At 41.1% G+C, this 23482-nt stretch overlaps 1 protein-coding gene across 13 annotated transcripts in view; it reads right to left on the reverse strand.

Annotated features, from left to right (window-relative positions):
- Positions 1–23482, reverse strand: part of LOC122871354 (filamin-C-like) — a 69580-nt gene that overhangs the window by 20720 nt on the left and 25378 nt on the right. For 6 of the 13 annotated variants that reach the window (XM_044186379.1, XM_044186373.1, XM_044186371.1 and 3 more), the window contains exons 4-28: positions 23296–23446; positions 22494–22612; positions 22329–22406; positions 21432–21594; positions 20837–21037; positions 19418–19540; positions 17650–17787; positions 17368–17494; positions 16004–16140; positions 14659–14852; positions 14454–14567; positions 14228–14371; positions 13000–13123; positions 12667–12827; positions 12488–12578; positions 12129–12298; positions 11933–12050; positions 10845–11107; positions 9558–10155; positions 7298–7471; positions 4533–4695; positions 4242–4402; positions 3937–4104; positions 3177–3300; positions 2940–3096 (exon numbers count right to left, since the gene is read on the reverse strand). In XM_044186379.1, the coding sequence (XP_044042314.1) occupies positions 2940–3096; positions 3177–3300; positions 3937–4104; positions 4242–4402; positions 4533–4695; positions 7298–7471; positions 9558–10155; positions 10845–11107; positions 11933–12050; positions 12129–12298; positions 12488–12578; positions 12667–12827; positions 13000–13123; positions 14228–14371; positions 14454–14567; positions 14659–14852; positions 16004–16140; positions 17368–17494; positions 17650–17787; positions 19418–19540; positions 20837–21037; positions 21432–21594; positions 22329–22406; positions 22494–22612; positions 23296–23446 (4161 nt within the window). The remainder of the gene's footprint in view (positions 1–2939; positions 3097–3176; positions 3301–3936; positions 4105–4241; positions 4403–4532; positions 4696–7297; positions 7472–9557; positions 10156–10844; positions 11108–11932; positions 12051–12128; positions 12299–12487; positions 12579–12666; positions 12828–12999; positions 13124–14227; positions 14372–14453; positions 14568–14658; positions 14853–16003; positions 16141–17367; positions 17495–17649; positions 17788–19417; positions 19541–20836; positions 21038–21431; positions 21595–22328; positions 22407–22493; positions 22613–23295; positions 23447–23482) is intronic. The other 7 variants (XM_044186378.1, XM_044186383.1, XM_044186382.1 and 4 more) reach the window with 3 other exon arrangements.

The following is a 23482-nucleotide window of genomic DNA, read 5'->3' on the forward strand; positions in this document are numbered from 1 at the left end:
CCTCCATCTTTCCTGAACCAAAGGGTTTTCGTATCTAAACCAACAACAGGTGGGACTCAGGCCGTGAACCCTGACCTCTCAACAAAAACGTAACACTTCCTTCACTTATCCAGGCAGCAATCGTGTTTCCCTTAAAGGCATCTGGGAAAACAAACGAGTACAATATAAAGGTAACTTCCAGGAGTCGGGGTTGTTAAACGGGCGTTCAGCCTGACGGTGAATGTGCAGGAGCAGCTGGGAAAATGAACACTTAGTATGTGTGTGGACGGACGGCTGGTGACACATCGGACCATAAAGTCTGTTCTTCTACTGTAGAAACATTTGGTTTTCTTGAGCACGGACTTTCTCTGATTTCGTCACCTCTGGTTTTTCATTCAAACCAAACTCTCGGTCGTCCGGTGACTCAGAATAAAACCCTCGATGGCTCCGGATGGTTTGAGACCAGTGGTGTTCCCAGTACTCACATGTACTGTTTAAAGTTCTTCATCTGTTCAACAGCACACAGGATCTAACTCTAATAAATGCAGCAGAGGAGGGGTGGGTGGGTGGAGGCACTCCGGTTAGTGGAGAACTGAACACCACATCTGTCTGTTAGATCATTAGACAAACTGAATGGAGGTCAGTTCACATGTAGACCACAGAGGGGGAGAGAGGGGGGGGGGGGCGGGGCAATGCTGCGGGAACATCTTTCTACCAGACTGTATTTACATTTACAGATGAGATGATATTTATCACCAGATATTTTGGCCCATTAATATGTATCAGTAATTTATGTGTCGATAACAATAACAGCGGTTTCCAGTTGTCTCTGTTTTCCAGAGATGTTGACATGTTAATTGGTACTAAGTGACGTGATGCGATCGAAAGCTCCAGATCAGCTGCTAAATGGACCGTTTTATCTTGTTTTGTTTTTTCAATCTGTTACGTAAATCTGCACAGAAAATATCCAGATTTTTAAATTAAAATGCAGAAAAACAAAAACACTGTAAACAGGACAAGGCCCACTGCTCTCCAAAGATTAAACTAATCCAAATTATAATCTGTGTGAAAGCAGGAGTGGAACATTTATATTCCCTGTTTTAAGTGAACAAGGAGGCAGGGAGGAAGGGAAGGAGGCGGTGAGGGGAGACATGAGACGAGGTGACGGAGGGAGGGAGGGAGGTGAAAGACGAGAGAGTGCAGGCCTTACACAGCCTCTCTTATGAATACTGAAGGGGATGGTTTTCTTTACTATATGTGTCTCCCACACCCTCCTGCCCCAGTCCTCCACAAACACTGAGGCCTCGCGCCTGCACCCATCCGGACCCTGCAGCAACAGCAACAAGCCCCCGGCGGTGGAACAGGAAGTCACATGGAGAGTTTCAATCAGGGGTTAAAAGAGAAAGATCATGAGAAGGGTGCAGGTGCAAGCTACATCTCTATTATGTCTCCTGTTACATCAATCCTGACTTGACGTGATGAAATTGAAGCCTGGAAGATTGTAAACTGTTTCCTGTTTTGAAAGCGAGGCTTGGAGTCCGATCACACCAGAAAATACTGACGTTGACGTAGAGCCCTGTGACATCAGCAGTCCTCACACTGCTCATGATTCAGTCGCATAGCTTCCGCTACACTCAGGGAAAATCTAATGTTATGTTTTAACTGCTATCCTGCAGCGAGTTGCGTCTTCAAAGACATTCTCGTGATCTCACCGCTGTCTACTTTCTGCCCGGAAAGATAAAATGCTTGTCTGGGGGAACGTTTCAATCCAACATTTCCACAGACTGTGCCAGCAGCTGCCAAGGCGAGTGTAGTGGACTTATCGTACGCTCCAGCAAAGGAGAAGAAGAAGAGCAAGGCGGAGACTCCGGATAGGCTGGCTTTAAACATTGGTTTTGTCCCATGCAAACATTTCATCATTCTGGACAGGTAGCAGACATCTGTGAGATCACAAAGTACCTTTGAAGACAAAAACTGTCCCTGGATAACAGCTAAAAAATATATTTTTTGACCTTTCCCCTGAGCTATATGTAGGGAAGGCTGTGTGAATAACGTATTGAGTGCTGACACAAATGGAGCTCGGTGATGTGGTGACTCCTTGTGGGGCTAGTTGGTAACACACTGTGGCTGGTGAGCTAGTAACATGACAAGCTAATGAAAAGCTATCTCCACCAAGTCTTTTGGATAACATTGCATTGGATAAAGTGAACTAATGTGTTTATTACCTTTATGACACCTGTACCTATGACAGAATAATGTAGGATGGGCCGATTTATTGGAATATAGATATACTTTTTCATTGGGGGAAACCGACCAAAGGGTACAAAGAGTTGCCCAAATTATCGCAAGCCACCCAAAACAAGTCCTAAATAAATAAATAAAAAGTCCAATTAGGTGGAAATCTGGCAAAACTGCTCTCCGTTCCTTCAACAGTTCAAACTTGCAGTGCAGTTTTACTTCACCGCTGCGAGAGAATCCACTGTTTGTGTCAAATCCCTTGAAGTAAAGTGACTTTGTTCTGAAATTTCACTGTCATAAATTCTGGTGTGACCACGCCCTTAGCCCAAACGCTGGGTAGCAATTATCTGCACAAAACAGCTAAAAAGTACCCACACACTGTTGTTTGCTAAATTCTAAATGATTTAGTTTTTTGTGTATTAAATGATCATTAAAGAACCCCCTCACACTGCCTCCCTGAGCAGCTGTATTTAAGGTCCTGGTTACAGATTTGTTCATTTTCTTATTTACAAAATCTGAATTCATATCTGACCTTGAAATTTTAGTTGGTCCATCCCTTATCTATAGCTTTCAAAATGGAAATGAACCTAGACATTACATACATTATATAGGCCAAGTCCTGAGCTGGTTTAGAAGTACCCTTTCAGGTGTAACCCTATTCTTTCTCAGCCACGACTGCCTGCAGTATCTTGTCTAAGTCAGGACAGGAATCCGTGACTCACCAGTATCTGAACAGTGAGCAGTCCCTCTCCGGCGTCTCTGGCATCGATGGTGAACTCAACCGGCAGACTGGCTGGAACTCCGGATGCATTCAGACCTGGACCGCTGGCTCGAACTTTACTGGCGTCATGAGCCGGTAGAGTCTTGATCTTAAAAGGACTGAGAGGAGACAGTTTGAAAGATAAGACCTAAACCGGTAAGATCGGGGCTTCTTTAGATCGAACATCTTCGGTACTGACCTGCGAGGGACCTCCTGGTCGGCGTACTTCACACACACCGTGTACGGGCCGTCGTTGGCAGGAGTGTAGTTGACTGTGTGAGTACCGTCGTTATTGTCGGTGATGCTGATTGGCTCGGCCACACCTGAAGAGCAACCAGAGTTTCAAAAGGAAGAGTTTCAAAATAAATTCTATCTGTTGTTAGAGCCGCTGAGTTTTGGACTTTAAGACCATCCTCCACTTCTACAGGGGACTGGTTCTGAACTTGGACTGAGTATACGTAGAGTTCGGGTGAACTCATTTATGGTTATGACTTGAGGGCAGGACTAAAAGGTCTTCAGGCAGACCAACACCCTAAGACCTGGATGAACTGGGTCTTGGGTCCACACTGTCTAGTCCACCCTGGTTCCAAGGTTTTCAGGTCAAATTATTTTTCCAACAATATGGATTGCACTCTGACTGCATACAAACCATTTTGGTACTCGAATGGAAAAAAGTTTAGTTCAGTCTCAACAGCCTCACATATCATGTGTGGCCTTTGCATAAAGATGCATTAATTCTTCACGATGAGGTGGGTCTTGATTCAGCGAAGCTGGACTGCCTCTAAATCTCAATCAGTATAGCTATTGTATGCCGTTATTTTTAGCCAGGCTAGCAGCTTGGCTAAAAATGTGCATCCGGACCCAGATTTGGGATTAAATCCAACCCTGAAGGCCTTAAATTGGGATTAGTCCATGGAAGAAACTCACAGGTATAAGAAGACAAATCAGGGCTGTCTTACCTGTGGGCCCATACAGCTGGACCTCCAGGGGGGCCACCCCAGCCTTGCTGCTGTCTACAGTGAAGGTCTGAGGGACGTGGGCTCGGACTCCACTTCCCAGGCCGGGACCTGAACACTTCACTTTACTGGGATCCACCAGCTCTCGCACTGGAACCCGAAATGGGCTCCCTGCAACACATACAGAGGAGGCCGAAACTTAGTCATTGCTGTACCTGAAATACGTACAGAATCTATCGAATCTAAACCATGGCCGACCCTGCAGGCCAGAGCCCTGGACTTTAATAACGTGGTGGATGAAACATCACCTGGGATAGGCAGGCCTCCGAAGGTGATGTTGACATCGTACTCTCCAGGAGTGAAGGGGATGTACTCCACACTGCAGCTACCATCTTTGTTGTCCTTACACGACATCTTTGCCTCAGATGGACCCTCAATGGCCAGGCCAAGACCTCCGGTGCCAGCACCTCTGAGGAAGAAAAAAGAAGGAAGCATGGTTGGACTGAATTCAAGTCAAATTGGTCTGAAACATTCAGATTTGTTTGATTGCTCCAAAATGTAATCCAAGCATATTATATGAAGAAATACAGTGCAATGACCTGGTCTCGACAGTGAAGCGGTTTGGTTTGTTAACCAGTCCTTCCTCCAGGCCTGGACCGTAGGCTCGGACTCGACTGGGATCACAACCTTCAGTCACCGACACCCTGAATGGACTCTTAGGAACCGAGATCTCGTCAAACAAAACTTCAATCAGATGCAAACCTGCAGACAGACAGACAGAAAGTTCAAGTTAGTTTAACATGTAACATTTAGCATGTTAGCAGGCCAAACGTTATATTTTTGTGATTGAGATAAAACTGTTGCATCTAAAGACGCCACCAGCGTGTTTCCCCCCAAACCAAAGTTGCCTCTCCATTTTTTTATCCATTCAGTTTAGTTTCAGTAGCTTAACTGCCTCCTGGCCCAGTCACACCAGAATTTATAACAGCAACATTTCAGACCAAAATGAATTAATTTCAATTGAACCGCTGTCATCAGTGTAAATTTGTTCAGTATTTTTGCATGAGTTCAGCATTGGTAACATTTGACACCAGCTGAACTGATGGCGCATCTGGACCAATAACAAACTGACAGTGCAGACCTTTGAGGGAATGGAGGGCCATGTTACCAGTGCTGAAGCTAATTTCACATCCGACACTGGGAGTTACCCATCATAATCCCAGCTCTCGGTTGATGGTGATCATTGAGCAGCTGCACCTCAGAAGCTGCAGGTTCGGTCTCTTGCTCAAAGGAACTTGAATATTAGACTGATTTTCCTAAACCACATTTTTCCGATTAGCCACAAACCTAGCGGTGCATGTATGTGTGTTTAAGAGCAACAGAAGAGAGTCAGACAGAAAATCACCTTTCATTAAAATCCCAGTCTGACTGAAGCCTCCACAGGGGAGAGTATTTATGTCCCACAATGCACTGGGCTCCAACATGTCACACATTACTATCAGTGGAAAACCATCTGCTTCGAGCAGACTGCAGCTATTAATACCAGCCGCTCATCCCTCCCACCTCTCTCTCTGCTTTTCCTCTGTCACTAAGCAGTTAAAGGCCTGATTCAATTCATTCACTTTACCGTATATACATTTTTCTACCTTTATACATCGGTTACAGCACTTTTCTAGAGTCACTTTTACTGTATTCTCAATTACTCGTCTCAGTTATGCCTGTATATTACTTCAAAACATGACTGCAGAGTTTACCATGTGACGATTAAAAATACTATACTATAAATACTATAAATATAACACTATTACTATTACATTTGGGTATAATTACCTTGACCAGTGAACTTTGGCTGACATGAGGCGTCCATGTTTGTTTGGTTTTCAGTAGAGATGCACTGACTAACAATTTGGCTGTTAGCTGATGCCGATACCAATGTTTTTTAGTTGTTGTTTATTTTGTTTTCATTGTTATTTATTCCCCTTTTCTGCCAGGGAAACAAAGAAATCTTCATTATAAAAAATAACTGAACTGTTTTAAAGTCATTCAGCCCTTTATTACACTATCTTTAAGTGAGTATAAATTAAATCATGCAAATTTATGAAATAAGCATGTATCATACATGTAATAGTTAACATGTGTAGGACCTATTCATGTGTGTAAGTTCATTCAGTAAGTATTGTGCTAGTGGCTACCATCTAGAATTTAGCATGTTAGCATGCTTACATTACCATGTTAACATCTTAGCATACTATCATAATTGAAAGACCTGTTTTACTCCAGTGTTTACTTGGGCTCAACTGAGTTTTAATTTTGCATGTTAGCATGCTAGAAATCTAAGATTAGCCTATCAGTTATCATTACCACATTTAGTAAGTCTAATAGTTAATGTGCATGTTAACTATTAGACGTTAATATAGTGATGTCTACCACATTTTATTTAGACTTAGCTGAGCTTTGAGCTAAACATTACCATGTTAGCTGCTAAATTCAGCCTGTTAGTGTGCTGCCATAGTACGTTAACATGCCTACATTTAGTATGTTTAATAGTTAACATGCATTTTAATCATCATATTATTATTTATGATGTTAGCGTACTTAGCAATGCAATACTTAAAGCACGTTAACGTGTTAGCACATTCTCATAATTAAAATAAAGCCCTTTTTCACTCCAGTGTTTGCTTAGTTTGCTTAGGCTCAGCTGAGCTTAGAAGCTAGCATGCTAAAGTGAACCCTACTGTTAGCATGTTAGCATGCCTAAATTAAGTACCACTAACAGTTAACATGTTAGCATGTTACCGTAATTAAAAACATAGGTCTGTTTCACTCAGTGGTTGCTGGCATCACTGATGTAAACAAACAGCATCAGAAAACTTATTGTGAATCTATCTGGCATTTAAACCAGATTTTGAAATAAAATGCAAACTTTTTTTTGTTTTGAATTTTGATGGTGGGGTTACACTTCTGTTTACGTTTGGATTCTGCCTAAAACACTATTAATAGGATTTGTCAGATTACCACATTAAGAGTCTTAAACATGATGAAATCATTCTGCAGCAACAAGTTTAATTGTTGAAGCCACAAAATGCCTCGCTCGCCTCTTTCCCTTTACTGTGGCAGAGGGAAAACAGAAGCTTTATGAAAGCCACAAGGCACTTTATTTCAACATTATAATGTGTTGCTGTGGAAAAACATCCATAAAACAGCAGCAAACCCTCCTCCTGCCTGTACTCTGAATGAATCTCTGAGTTCGTCAACAGAAACAGTCTGCTGACTGAAGCACTTTTAGCTCAAACACAACAGCAGAGTCTCTCACCACCTCCTGCCTCCAAGGACCTGTATTGGTGCATGGAATAAAAGGTCTCACCGTCCTCGTAGGGTGTGTACTCCACTCTGTAGGTCCCGTCTCCTTTGTCGGTGATGTAGGTGTCCGTGTTGGCGCCAGATGGATTGGAGACGCAAGCTTTGATATGGCTGCCGCCGCTCTTGTAGTGGGCCCGGGCGTCCACTATGAAATGGGTGGTCACTTCCCTCAGGACGCCTGTAGAGAGGAAACAAACATGAAAACACACAAGAAGAGAAGAAAGCAACAATACTGGGAATTAAACCTTAATACTTTTTGTGTACGTAGAGAATTGCGTCCTTTTCTGAGTATCAAAACACAGCCACTACTTCTACTCGGCCAAAACTGACAAGAATCTGACTTTCTGACATCTGGTTTACCACCAAAACTAAAACAGCATGTAGTAAAACTTGGGGTATCTACAAAACAAAACTAGAAACAGAGAAAATCCCAATTATGTTGATCTGGGCTCGAGAAACCACCAGACAGCTGAAGCTAATTAAAGCTAGCTGGTGAGATAGCCACAGCTAACCTTAGCTAGAGAAACATTTACCTACTTTTTCCAACCTGTTTCTTATGATTCTATGAATCTATTTTGACGTAAGTCAGTTTGTTAGCCCACATGAATGACACAGCAGCTACTGTAAATCCAAACATAATGAAGAAAAAAGTAACACCAGCTAAACTAGTCCCACGAAAAAGGTAAGCTAGCTTAGCAGAGTAGCAGTAACTGCCATCTCAGCTGCTGACTGTAGTGGATTCCATATGATTTAACCTTTAAATCACTTATCTAAATGTGTTAAATTATACATTCATTTATTAAACCAGTTCATTACTTACTAATGGGCTAATGGACAAAATAGTTGAAAGAACACATTTAGTTTGTAGATGCTAATTTTTCGTGTTTTGACATCAGCGTCATATTGTGCCGGCGTGTTGCCTTATAGTCCTGTTAAGTTTTCCTCAAATATTTTCTGATTTTAATTATGATATTGTTCATTTTACACTGAAAGTTTCTTATTTAACATTTTAAACATTGGTGCGTTTAAGAAGTTTGGTTAATTTTATTAAATGAAGATTTTTGTTGAAAGTTGTTCAAACTTTTCACATAACAGACTGATTCACTGACAGTTTTCTCTTACAATATGCTGATGACTCCTAGATATCCCTGCATGATCCATCCTAACTTCCACTTTGAGTCACAAACCTAACAATCACCACATGTAGAAGCAATATGGGGATCACAAGCTAAATTTGGCATAATGTTCAACTGTCCTCCAAAACGATCATGTTATACATCTTAATTTTTACACATAAAACATTTATTACATAAAATAAAAACAGGTTTTTTCATATGGTCTGGGAGTACAGGACTGTTAATCATAAACCATTCCTTGTTACTTAATGAGAATACGTAACTACGAGGGTAAAGGAGGTGCTCTCATTTCTTGTTTTCTGTTTGTGATTTTACTTGTCAATGTGAGTATTTGAGAGATCACTCACACTCTGTGGTTTAATGAACTCGTAACCTCATCTTTACATTGTTTTGGTTAAATCTCATTTAAAAACATTATCACAAAAAGAAGTGAAATGCAGCATGTACATCTATAATCAAGTAGGTCCAAAACAGAAAAAGAAAATGAGATGAGAAAAGTGTAGCCTACAAAACGACAAATGTGCTCCTGTGAGTTTATTAACTGTCATAATTGACTCTGGAGGAGTCCAGGAGGCCAGTAAATACACCAGTGAGAGCTGACTCACACTGGATAGAGTCCCTTCATCATAAAAACAGACCTCAACAATGTGTGGCTCTGAACCAGGCTGAGAGTTTATACACATCCGTCGCACATTTTTTGTATAAAATTTACAATCTGCAAGGTGCCAAATCTGCTCTGTAGGGTTGGGTTTCAATAACAGGGTGATTAACAAATTCGATTTTTCCTACAGAAAGTCTTGTACACTAGCTTACGTTACGTTATTAATTAAGGACTTTTGAAATGAATGTACAAAATGAGGGATCTCTTTTTAAGGGGTTTTCAGGGGTAAATTAAGTATTCATTAAAAGGTATTTTAAGGGATTGTTGTTTTATAGTGAAATATGTAATATATCTGGTAAATAATTGAGTATTTGAATGTAAATCTCTAAGTTTTGGTTCTTAAATATCAAGTTATTGCTTTAGTATTGCTTCTAAGCATATTAGATTGCATTTACGGTTGATATAATTATATAAACCCCAGCCCTACCACAGTGTACCTGGGTAGGAAAATATCTTCAAGCCCTCACCTCTGGGTTCCACTCCTGGTCCGTAGACCTTCACCCCGCTGGTGTCGACCGCTGGGTCCACCTGTAGTCGGGCGGGGAACTTCGGCGCTGCGTGTCCTCCATATTTGATGGTGATGGTGTACATGCCGTGGAACTGGGGGATGTAGGTGATGGAGTAGGTCCCGTCCCGGTTGTTCTGGACGTGAACTTCAGCTTTGGCTCCGGAGTCGGAGATGATCTCGATGGTGAGCTCGGCCTCTCCGGCTTTAGAGCAGTCCACTGTGAAGGATCCGTCCTCGTTGACTTTCCCTCGCTCCAGGCCGGGGCCGCTGGCCGTCACCTTGCTGGGGTCAAACGCAGACTGGACCATGGCCTTGAAGGGGGACCCGGGGATGTGCTGGTCTGCAAACAGGATGTTGATGGCGTACTCGCCGGGCTCTGTGGGCAGGTAGGACACGGAGCAGGATCCATCACCGTTGTCCTGGCATTCAATCTTGGCCTCACAGGGTCCCTCCACCGTCAGGCCCAGACCACCGGTACCGGCTCCCTTTGTGTCAATGGCAAAGGGGGCCGGTTTACCAACAACACCACCCTGAAGACCTGGACCATAGGCTCGAACCTGGAAGGTAAACATGTAAAAGACATGAGACACAAGGACATGTTAAAAAAGTTTGTTAGTAGAAGGAGTTAGCATACGGTCTAAGGTTAGGAGCTAAATCAGACGCAGCACGGGTGGATTACTGAATACATAATAAATTGGTAGACCCAGTAAAACTGTCGTGATAACCAAGAATACCAAGACCAAGAAAAGTTTTCCAGGACCTAGAAAGGTTTCTTTCATTTCGTTACAGCATTAAATAAAACAGCAGTCTCCTTTGTATATCTTTTGGCCATCAGTAGCAGATCTCCAGTCTGTGTGTAAAGAAGAAATCCTGCGGCAAGTTTGATTTCACATGATTTGTGTTGACTGAAGAAGATGTACCATCTAGTGAGTTTGTATTTTCAATGTTTTTCCAGTAACAAATTTTATAAGCTGCCCGAATTACAAGTTTCAGGAGATAGGGATGCAGGGCCGGGATGCAAGGTGTAGTATAACAGATTTTGGTCGGTACCACGACAGTTCAATCCTTAACTCTTTAAATGTATTTATTTCTGTTGTGAAAGACGTGCAACACAAAGCAGATTTTAAAATTCGTTGCTTTCTTCTAGCTGCTCTATTTAAGTATAATTCTGGACATAACTTCAGTAACATTTTTGAAACATGTCTTTTTCTGAGGAAATCTTAGAGGAAACGTTACAGTAACTCACCTTTGAAGGGTCGGGGGGCATGACGCCCTCCACAGTGAACGGACTTCCTGGTACAGGGTTTCCGTCGTAGCTGATGTCCACTCTGTACGGTCCTTCCTCGGGGGGAATGTACTTCACTGTGTGCATCTCATTGGCTGTGCCCGACTCCAGCTTGCAGGGGATTGGTCGACGTGACGGTGAGGTGATCTTGACGTCCAGTTGGCCCTGACCTCCGGCACCCTGAGTGCTGACGGTGAACTCCTCGTCCTTCCCAACATCCACCTCTTTGATTCGCACACACAGATACAAGCAGGATGTTTAGTTAGTGCTTATTAATCTTTTCATACCAACAAGTTTTTGAAGGATTTCTGACAGAATAACATGCATTTTGCAGTAACTTCCTTAAAAAAAACTTTTTTTAAGTGTAGCCTTGAAACACAACATTACTTTAGTATGTGATACAAGATTTCAATCCAGAAAACATCTTCTGAGGAACAATTTATCCTCGACCACCTTTTAACTATTTAAATAATATTTAAACTGAAGCACGATTCTACAACCGGCCTGTAGTTCTAGTAAATACTCTGGAAAATCATTTCAGAAAACCAGAGCGATGTTCATCCAGTGAATTAAAAACCTGCCAAATCAAAATACTTGAAAAAAATCAAACATAAATCAGTTCTACTCGTTGATTTGTAAAATTGCTCTCAAAGGTGTAACACACAGACAAATGTGTATTTTGTCACGTGTATATTGTCATGTTGCCCAACCCTAATGGGAAGTTTTCTGAACAGTTTCTAACGTTCAAGCTGATGTTGAGATTTGTGAAAAGGTCGACTGGCACTGCAAACTAATCACCCTAAATACTGTGCTCTGTGTAAAAGTGCTGTTAAAATAACACTACGGGCCTTTAAGACCGTTCAGCCGGGGACCTTCGTTACATGTCATCATAATTCACAATGAAATGTTCAACGTGTGACCTGAACACAGAATCAGTCACATTATTATTGTTGCCCTGAACTTGACTTCCTGTATGGAAACATGATAAATGTTTTCTGATTTCCTCATGTTTCCAGTAGAAACCAACAGTCAGAGTCAGATGTACTCACTGTTGTTCAAACCCTGAACTTTGACCTTGCTGAGGTCCAGCGGGGGGGCCACACTGATGTTAAATGGACTTTTAGGGATGGGGTCTCCTCCGTGACACACAGTGACGGACATGTTCCCCTGAGAGAGACACAAACTGCAGTTAGTTTACCAATCAGCTCGCACGTTAGACATCCTACAGCTCAAATGTCGTCCGACCTGCTGGACCGCGGTGTAGCGGACGGTGTACGAGTAGTCGTGGTTGTCGATGATCTCGAAGTCTCTGACAGCTTCACCTTTAGCCGCTCCGGTGAAATGAACCTCAGGTTGGGCTTTACCGGCTCCCTTTGTGTAAATGGTGAAGTGAGTCGGTTTACCCACTTCAACTCCTGCAGAGAGTTAAAGAGGAATAAAATATAAAAATGCTAATATTCTGGAGGTTTATCACACGGAGCGTCACTGTTCGGACAGGAAGTGAGGAGCATTTACTCACAGGAAACTCATCTGTTGACTTTTTCTTACTCTGTTTACGTCCGCTGACTCTGCAGGACACATCATAATGTGTGAAACCAGCTCACCTGTCCTGTTGAGTCCGGGTCCTTCTGCTCGGACTTTAGCTGCATCATGGGAAGGATCCACCTTTATTCTGAAGGGGCTGATGGGAATTTCCTGTTAACATTAAAGGCGAGAAGTTTTTGTAATGTCTCGTTTTAACAGGAAGCGTTTCCAGAAGCAGTTTACCTGTCTGCGCTCTCACCTGATCAGCGAACAGCACCATGATGGTGTACTGACCGGCACCCGGAGGCGTGTACTTCACTGTGAACGTGTCGTTGTCGTTCTTGATGATGTCAAAGTCGATGTCGGCCTCTGCGGGACCGACCACACCTGGAGCACACTTGATCCCAATGCTGACATCACCTGCAGGTAACAACAGTGATAATCAGCCTTATTTTAAGGTTTTAGAGCAATTTGAAAAGCAAGAGTCAAAATAAAACAATGAGAAAAAACAGCTAAATTAAAGTAATGTCGTATCAGAAACTACAGGATAAAAGACACGAGACAGGTATGACGTTGGACCGGCATGCCCCACCCTGTCCGGCCTCGCTGCAGTCCACAGTGAAGTACGTCGGCTCGTTGGCCTTCAGTCCCGTCTTCTCCACACCTGGACCGTAAACCTTCACGTTCTCTGGATGGCTGCCTTCTCCTATCGTCACCTGGTTCACAACATGCAAAGTGTTTCAACAGTTACCGGGCAAACACTTCTGAACATGGAAATCAGAAATCAGCTGCATCGACAGTCATCTGGACTCCAAACTGAAGCCACGCCTGAAAAAACAAACGGACACTTGAAAATATGGAATAAAGATCTGATATTCAATAAAAGTTTGAAAGTTCATTTTTGTTTGGAAACAGGAAGTGACATAATTATTTCACTCCATTTTGTAGTTTTTCTGGAGCTTTCTATCATATCACATGGTCTTCATCAGCAAGCTGACAGCTGTGCGACTCCGTCTGCTGAGGAAGATCGTGTGATGAGGCTAATATTACATATCTGAAACTAAACACTCACTAGGTTTGAGCAAATACTTCTTTCCATTGAGTTTTCTCATGAATGACTTCCTCCACATTATGTTTACAGATAAAGATAAAAACTATATATATTTATTAGTCTGTTTTTTATCATTTCGTTCTTGCTATTTGATTTCTTTTATCAGCAATAACATTATTATTATCCTTGCAGATTTGAGAATGTGCACCTCGCTTAAAGCACCTTTTACTTGCTTTTACTTCGTTAGCTGCTACCTAGTTTCACTAAAATTAAACTTCTATTTACTATATTTGACCCCACCCACATTATTGTCATTTATTTACTGTTCGTTTTATTAGTTTTTAAATCTCTCTCTCTCACTTGTTTTAAAATTCCTCTCTGATTTATTTTTAATATTCCTGTTTCTTGCATTTGTCTTTTTGTGAGCATTTTTCATCTCCTGTGAAGGAAATTTGTTTTAAATGATAAAAATGTATGTGTGTACATCCTTCTACACCCAGCTGCTGGGTATAACTCTGCATTTACATGTCACTACTTTTTCATTTAAATTTCTATGTTGATGATGTGCAGCTATATATATCTGTGAAATAGTATCCTTTTTCAATTAAATATATTAGTTTTCAGCTGAAGTAATTTTTGCATGTCCGACGTGTTTCATTCTTTATGTTCTCACAGATTTAGTGGTACACGTTCACCGCGCGGTTTTCCTGCCTGTTTAAACCAGTTCTGAACTTCAGCTCATTCAGAGTGTCTTTGTATTGGTTTATACCCTGAAGGGGCTGTTGGGAACGTTGACTTCGCCCCAGGTGATGATGATGGTGTGTTTGATGGGTTTTGTGGGAATGTAAACACAGAAGTAGGTGCTGTCTCCGTTATCTGTGATCTGTATGTCGATGGGGAAACCCTCTGCATCCTGAAAGCACAAACACAGATTTCACTTATCTCCAAACAAATATCATCATCGCACAAAAGAGCATTATTTGCTCAGTTCTCACCTGAGCGTAGAGCTTCAGCTCTCCTCTGCCGGCTTCGTGGGTATCGATGGTGAAATCAGCGGGTTTGTTGACGATGCAGCCCAGCGGCTCCAGACCTGGACCGTAACATTTCACCTGAGGAGGAACGGAGGATATTCAACACATCGTGTTTAACAATAAAATATCTGTGAAATAGTTTTAAAACCAGTTACGGTTCTGGTCTAACGTTTTCTGGGAAGACGTCACTGGCAGCAGGGAGGATGTGAGCCATGAAGGGACTGTCCTTGATGTCCTCGTCGTCACATATGACGTGCACAGCGTAGTCGCCCGGCTCAGTCGGCCAGTAACGAACATCACATGACCCGTCACCTTTATCATCACACTCGATCTTCGCCTGAGACGGACCCTCGATGGAGAAACCTGCAGGTAGCCAGCGATACGCAGTTAAACACCGAAAAAATCCTATAAATACAATAATGTAACAGCCTAACCCTATTTAGCAGAATATAAACAATAAAAAATGATTTATAACACTTTGTAATGTAGTTGTACGCAGAACATTTGTAAGTGTGTTAGTATGTTGGTCAACAACTAGAACTCCTGTTAATGAACTGTGAATACGTCTAACAGTTGTAATGATATAAAATGTCTTCACAATTTATATGAATATGGAACAGAAAGTATATATTCATTGTATTTATTATATTTATTAACAAATTACTCATTCTAATTATATTTTTGTTTATTAATTAATAATTTCTTTATTCACTCTCCTTGAACACTTTGCAAACTCCAGCCGCTGATGAAGACCATGAGATGCGTCTGGAAGTTATCTAGTAAGTTTATCTTGAGTTAAGAATTTTTTGTCAAAATCTATTCACGAGGTCAAACATGAACCTTGAATCCCATCATGTCTTCATTTGTAAACAGTTTTAAAGCTGCCTGTGAACAGTTTGTATGTGTTTGTTCAAATATCACTAAATACGATTACAGCTGTTATAATGTATTATGAATAATTAATTTACTGTTAATAATAATAATAATAATAATAATAAACTTTAGTTATATAGCACCTTTCACACACAAAATGCAGCTCAAAGTGCTTTACAAAATAAAAAAGAGCAGACATATAATCAATCAATACATTTAAAAACAGGAAGAAAGTAAAATAAAATGACATTTAAAAAAGTTAAATAAAATAATGTAAAATTAAATTCAAATTAAAAAATAGTAATTATATATACACACACATATATGCAATAGCAATTATCATTACCATAACCACTTTCACCATCATCATCTTCTAAAACAAATACATTAATAAACACTTAAAAATGTAATTTACTGCTTATAAATGCTAAATAGGGAGAGTTACCCAGATACTAAAAATATAAAGTTTGTCCCAGAGGTGTTGCTAGAGGGAAAGTCAGGAAGTCACCAAAATCATTAGGATTCATCCTCTGGGGACGTTTCTCTGGACCAAAGCTTCAGACCGACAGTTGCCATCTTTAAGCCCCTCCCCCAGCCACTTGTCAATCATTCTGAGCAGCAGGTGAGTTGTGCTGACGTACCGAGTGTTCCCACCTCCGTGCCGATGGCCTCCACCACAAAGTCAGCACTCTTCCCCACCATGCCGGTCTCCAGACCTGGACCCCAGGCCCTCACCTTCTGAGGCCCCGCCTCCTCACTCACCTGAACCTCGAATGGACTGAAAACACACACACACACACACATTACTATAATCCCACAGAAAGATTGAAATGAAATATAATGTAATATTAATGAATTATTACACTACATGAATGACGAGGCAGATATTTTGTTCTAAATATAAGATAACCAGTGTGATATTGATCAGTTATTGACCAGTTAGACAAGAAATGTATAGTTATGAATATTATGATCAAGTGTGTTGATGTGCCTACATACACATATGAAAGAGCTGGGAAACATTGTCTTGAACAAACAAATTATGTATAAATTTAGAGCTGACACGGTTTTAATTGATTATTGATTACCAAAAAACTATTTTGATTTGATTATATTTTCAAGCAATAAATCACTGGTTCAGGCTTCTCAGATGTGAGGATTTCCAGTTTTCGGACAAAACAAGACATTTGAAGACGTCACCTTGGCCTTTAGTGATCTGATGGATACTTTTCACTTTTATTTTCAACTTTATAGAAGAAACTATTAATCTAGAAGTAATCATCAGATTAATTGTTGATGAAAATAATCGTTAGCTGCAGCTTTATATAAATTATTTTATATAATTACCATGTTTTGTATTTGTTTAAGTCTTTAGAATTGAGCCTAGTATGCTTTACATCTATATCCGTCTACACAAATCTGAGCCTCTGGAGTACCCTTATAATTCTGTAGTCACATGGCACCATGTGGCCAAATGATCCAAATATTCAGGTTTAAAATTAAAATAATGCTCCAATATGTTGATGTGCTCTGACAAAAGACATTACACACATAAAAAAATGCAGCTTTAACTTAAACGAACAACTTATATATGAATTATTAGATATAATTACCATGAACTGTTCATGTTCAAATATTCAGAATTTAGTTAAAGTAAGCTTTATAGAGAGAGAGAGCTGCATGTGAGCAATTCACTAATCCTGGGTCATCATAATCTTTGAAAAAACTTTCTACTTAACATGTTACTTTGTGAGATATTTGCCTATATAAATAAAAATGTCTCTGTGTGAAACCAGTGGAGTACCTCAAGGATCTATCCTGGGTCCCCTATAATTCTGTAGTTAAATGGCACCAATAACATAAAACCCACAAATTCAGGAGTCATTTTCATGATCTTAAAACTCAAATGACTGGATTTGGTTTGGTCTCAGTTTTCTGTTTGGATTAACTTCATCAGTGTAATTACTAACATAGGAGAATAAACTGAATCAGCTGAATGTCTTACCTGCGTGGGATGCTGTGTCCTCCCCAGGTGATGGTTACGATGTATTTTCCTGTCATGATGGGGTAATAATTACACTCAAACATACCGTTTTCCATCTCAAGAACCTTCACCGGCTCCTCCAGGCCCTCTGGATTCAAAATAGAAATATCACCTACAATCAGTACTGCTCATCATGTACAGTAAAGTAGCATTTCAAACAAAATTACAGATTTAAAAATTAAGGAAAAATAAAAAGTGGAAATGTGATAAGTATTTTTTAGTTTCAGAGTCATGGCGTCTTACTTGGTCCCTTCACGGTGACTTTGAGTTCTCCGCTGCCGGCTCCTTTAGTGTAAACTTTAAAATCTGCCACTTCTTTCACCCTCAGACCCTTCGGCTGCAGACCTCTGCCCGACGCCCGGCAGGCGTTCGGGTTACAAGCTGTGAGGACCAATCAGAAGGAGATGTGGGACACTGGTTAGACTGGGAGATGATGTTAAAATGATAATGAAACTAACAGAAACATTCACACAAACACACCCTCCTGTTTTTCTACTTCCTGAGTAGTCCGACACTGAGCCCTGAATTAAGACCATTAGAGATTCATCGGGGACCATCTGTCCAGTCCAGGGACTCTGGTTTCTGTTTTGAGTTCAAACACTGACTTGATGCCAAATCTGAGGTTAGTCTGGTAGAGGAAGTTGAATTTAAAAAAATTATACTTCAATTTGTGTCTCTCAAATTAATAATTCATGAGTACAAAATACTCATCTGTGCTCTTGAATTCTAAAGTAATGAGCACAAAATACAAAACTGTGAATTGCTTGTCTTGAATTGCTTAATTAATGCTCTCTAATTTGTGCTCTGAAATTAATTAACGCACACAAACTACTAATTTGTGCTTCCAAACTATTAATTTCAGTGCACAAATTAATGGAAAATAGATTTTGCCAAAACAATCTTAAGTAAAGTTTGCTAACACCAAGTGAGCTAAAGTAGCTAGTTATCTAATAGTTAGTTTAGTTTAGTTTATAAGCATTTATTGATTTCCAGAGACAACATGGAGAAAAAATAACTGAATATGAAATATAAAAACCTATAGAGAACGTTTTAGAGAAGGGTGTTGTTGGGAGGCCTCAGTATTTCTAAACTCCTGTCTATAGCCATGCACACACAAAAATATTCTGTTCTGTGTGAGAGATGATTAAAAGTACTTCAGAAATCTTCATAAAACAGAGTCAGTATGGACTGGGTTTTAATGTAGGCCTAGACTAAACCTAAACCTAACTGTGAGAGATTTAATCCTAAACTAACCCTTAAAGTAAAAGTGAGGATTTACCAAAATAACCAAATGTCACAATCAGTGTAAAACTAAACATAGTTAAACCAAAGATAAACACACACACAGACGGCTGCTGGTTTATCTGTTAGTCAGCTGATCAGTGCTGAGAGAAGCAGTTTTCTGAGGCTGAAAGGAAAAAGCAGCAAAGATGAAGACAAGATGAAACAAAGAGTTATCAGTCTGAAGGACGAAGAGCTCAGAGCTGCGGATTCATGACTTCAACAAGTGAAAAAGAATGAAACATAAATAAACACAGATTGTTGTATTATTCACAGTTAAAACACTAAATAAAGCTGAGATTACTGTGATATTTCTGTAGATAAATATTTAGTTTTTATCTAAACAGAAGTGATGCAAATTGAAAAGGATGGAAAAGGAAGAGGAGGGTTATTGATATTGGTTACAAGGAAAAGGAGAGAACAAGGAAGTTGATGATAATAATGATGAGGATGCGGGTGATGAAGGCCTGTGTGTAAAAACAAACATCTAAATGTTCACATTTACTCTCATCAAATAGGGAGTAATAGAGAGGTCTCAACATTCACTCTGTTTCTGGGCTGTAGAAGAAGATAAAGCTGCTCAGGACGAAGCAGGTGCTGCACATGCTGTAAAGCTGGGAAACCCCCACCAGAGGGGTCAGAGGCAGCGATGGTTTTGAGTTGAGGTGGGAGGAAACCAGGCTAGCGCAGGCAGGCTCCAGTCACACCCACGCCCCCAGCCTGTACTAACTTGGTCGCCTGGGTTTGGGCGGTGTTGGAGGGGGGCCTCTCCTTGTCTTGTCTGAGGGTGGGGTGCGTGTGCACTGAGGTACAATCTGCACCGGAGACCCCGGAGGTGGGACGCTCTGTGAAACTGAAGGAGGGAACAACAGTGATGATACAGTTGTACACAGGCAGAGAGAGGATAGAGACCTCCAAACCTCCGGACCTGCAGACAGCCGGACCAGCAGGCAGAGGTGGGACCAAGTCGGGTTTGGCAAGTCGCAAGTTGGTCTCAAGTCACAAACACTTTAGTCAAGTCTAGACTTACAAGTCAGAGGTCAAGTCACAAGCCGAGACAGGCAAGTCCCAAATCAAGACTGCAAGTCCAAATTCAAGTCCCAAGTCAAGTTCTAAGTCAGGTCAAAACAGTAAAGTCCAGAGTCAAGTCACAAGGTGAGAAAGGCAAGTCCCAAATCAAGACAGACAAGTCCTGGGTCATATCCAAAGCTGAGACAGGAAAGACCTGAATAAAGACAGTACATTCCATGTTATGTCCTAAGTCAAGTCCCAAGTCTCAAGTCAAAGATAAACAAGTCCAGTGTCAAGTCCCCAGTTGAGGACATCCCAGACATCCCAAGTCAAAGATGGACACGTCCCAAGTAAAGTTAAAGTCAAGACAGGCAACAGGAAAGTCCCAAATCTAGGCAGCAAGTTCCAAATCACATTCTCAGGAAAGTGCCAAATCAAGGTTGGCAATCCCCAAGTCAAGACAAACAAGTCTCAAGTCAAGTCCTAAATCAAGTCCAAGTCAAGACAGCCAAGTCCCAAACCAAATCCAAGTCCTATCAGACAAGATGCCACATCAAAGATAGGCAAGGATAAAGTCAAGCCCATCCAAACATCCATCCATTTCCTGCCTCTGTTTGTCAAACTGTCCAACTCTGGTCAAAGTCAGAGTCCACACCTCTGCCTGCAGACCACTGGAGCACCAAGGAGCAGACCGAACACCGCAGCCCAAAACCATGAGAGCACACAGCTTCAGCCAATAAAACCCAGGACTGAGGAGCAAGCACCAACTGTCCCATCAGACCTGGACCCAGACTCAACTGCAGATTTCCTACTGTTATGGAAATCGATAACTTTTATTTCAGTCTGGACATTAGATTTCAATGTGACACTCGGATTACAAACAGATGCTGAGGGGCAGGAGATGGTGGTTACAAGAGGGAGAGTCAAAAAGTTAATTATGCTCTTCATATTAGATGATGTACTAAATGAAGTCAAAATATCTGCAGATTATTCACGTCACATGAAAATTAATTTATAACAAAATTATGCCTGTATTTCAATATTAAACTTTTTAGGGAACCACAGACGCCACCTAGAACACAAATAATGTCAGAACTGACAAAGTCCAGTGTGGTAGACACAAATGTGTAAATCCTACCCTCTGAGATCTGGACAGTGAAAGGGCTTCTGGGAATCTGCTGCCCAGCAAAGGTCACATAGACAGTGTGAGGTCCCTCCAGGACGGGAACATAGGTGCAGCGGAAAATACTGTCGCCTTTGTTCTCCAAGACAATCTCCACTGTATCCCTCCGACCGTTTGAATCCACAATAATAACGCCTACATCTCCAGCACCCGCCCCTGGTGGACAGACAGATAGACAAGACTTTCAAACACTGAAAGAAGAATGTGATGCTCACTGGAACAGAATCACATAGACTGAAACGCTGCAGCTTTGCTCTGAGAATCATAACTGAGCTGGAAATCAAGTGAGAAATTCTCCATCTACGGTAACATCGCTGATTAGTAAAAGATAGTGGAGAAACAAAGGAAAGTATGTACATTTAAAGAGAAAACTATAAGGTCAACAAAGTCAACAAAAAGCTAATTAGATATCACCTTAACACAACTCTTTATCAGCTTTCTTTGTTTCTTTTCCAGGTAAATCAGTTCATGCTCTGTCTAAATGGGAACAGTTTCAGGTTGTAACTCATAATATAGTTCAGTTTTCATGAGTTTCAGTTTGAGTGATTACCTGCAGTGTAAATGTCAAAGTATGTAGGTTTGTTGGCCACATTTCCCGTCGACTGCAGTCCCGGCCCGCGGGCCTGAACTCTGCTTGGGTCGCCCATGGCCTTCGAAACATTCACCAAGAAGGGACTTCTGTCGATGTCCTGCCCAGCAAACAGCACCTTCACCTGGGAGGAGCAGTAACACACAGGCCAGTCAGGGGTTCTGATGGGTCACTTACATGACTAATGAACCAAATCTGTAATCTAGATCATTAAATCCCCCCTTAAGCTTACGGTAAAGTTTTCATAACATTTTTAGAATAAAGTATGTAACTTTGAGGCATCTGTTCTGTGGTCACCTGATGGGGTTGCAAGGAAGTTCCTAAGAAGGAAGAAGCAAAAAGTTTGGATGCATGATTGACCAGTTCACTCAAACAGGTCCAACAGCTGACTGAGCTGTTGTGCTACAAGGAGTTTTGGTTAGGAGCAAGAGGGTAGACTTTAGGATGCAGCGCGACGTGCAACAAAAAACAATCATTAGACATTATGGGTTCATATGAACGTAAGTTAAGACGTTGAGCATTTGGACTCTTCAGTGGCAGAGTGGTGACTGTAGACTAAAATGTTCTTTCAAAAGTCTTTAATAAAATCCCTTTCTGTCATTAGAAAAGCACCCAATACCAGTTTGATCCAAAAGGTAATCCCTATATGATTCCACTTTTCAACCAAGAGCTGTAAAGATTGGACTGATATCACATGACCAAATTTCCATGCGCAAGTCACGTGACGACACCTGAGCCAGCTTCATTCACTAAAGAAGACCATGAGATGTAGCAGAAAGCTCTGAAAGCTAGCAAGTCGACCGCTGCGCTATATTATTGGGACTTTTTGAATATTTCTTTCACAGTGATCTTTCTTACTTTATGAAGCCCCTCCACTTTGGGCAGGTAGACCACAGAGTAGGTTCTGTTCTTGTCATTGTTGGGGATCACTCGGGCCTGATGGAGACAGAAAGACAACACATTTCAGTTGTATTTCACTTTGTTGTTTTTGATTGAATATAAAATAAGAGTGTGTGTTCACACCTCCTCTGTGTGTCCCTCTGGATCTTCCACATAAACCAGGACTTCACCCAGTCCGGCCTCCACCGTCTCCACCAGAAACTCTGCTGGTTTCAGAACCACATTACCTCGAGGCTCAATACCTGAGAGACACATGAGAGGAAGGAAGTTCAATGAAAAATCTAATGATTCCCACAAACCAGACTATTCAGGTTTCAATTGACAAAGACCATGAGACCATGTTGACAGCAGTAACTAACATAATTTTAATTATTTCAAGCAAAAGAGTTCAGTTACTGAAACAGTAAAACTCACAAACAAACTCTTTTTAGTTATTAGCAATTGATGTTTCTCGATCCTGTTGGGACTAAAATATATCTGGTGCTGCAATTAAGCATCGTTTTCATTATCAATTAATCAACAATTTTCTAATTAATTAATTCACTGTTAATTGTTAAAACATCACAAAATAGTGAAATATGCTTGTCACAGTTGACAAGGTGACATCTTCAAATTGTTTGTTTTCTCTGACCAATGGGCCAAACACCTTAAACAATTAATCGATTATCAAAATTGTTCCAAGTAATCAATTAGTCAACTAATTATGATTACCTGATTGATTCTTTCAGCTCTACAAATATCAACTGCTCATCTGAAAATGGACAAATGAGCTCATTTCCCATAATGATCGGACTGTTCCTGTAGGTACTGTCATATTTTAAAAAACATGGAAACAGCACACAGCTGGTTTTCACTTGAAGCCAATAAAAGTAGATTGAAACTGATCATTTGTTGGATGGACTTTGGTGCTGTGTTTTCTCCTCACCTGGTCCATAGGCTTTGGCCCTCTTCGGGTGCAGCGTCTTCGCCCTCAGGGGGGCACCGGGCTTCAGTTTCGATTTGGGGAACTGAGACAGGTAGGTCATCACAGAGTGCTCGTCCACGTTAGGATCAACGATCTCCTCTGGAGCGATCACCTGAAGAAGAACAAGGGGATGAACACATGATCACAT

This window comes from Siniperca chuatsi, linkage group LG23 (assembly GCF_020085105.1).
Source record: "Siniperca chuatsi isolate FFG_IHB_CAS linkage group LG23, ASM2008510v1, whole genome shotgun sequence".
In the NCBI taxonomy this organism is placed as follows: Eukaryota; Metazoa; Chordata; class Actinopteri; order Centrarchiformes; family Sinipercidae; genus Siniperca; species Siniperca chuatsi.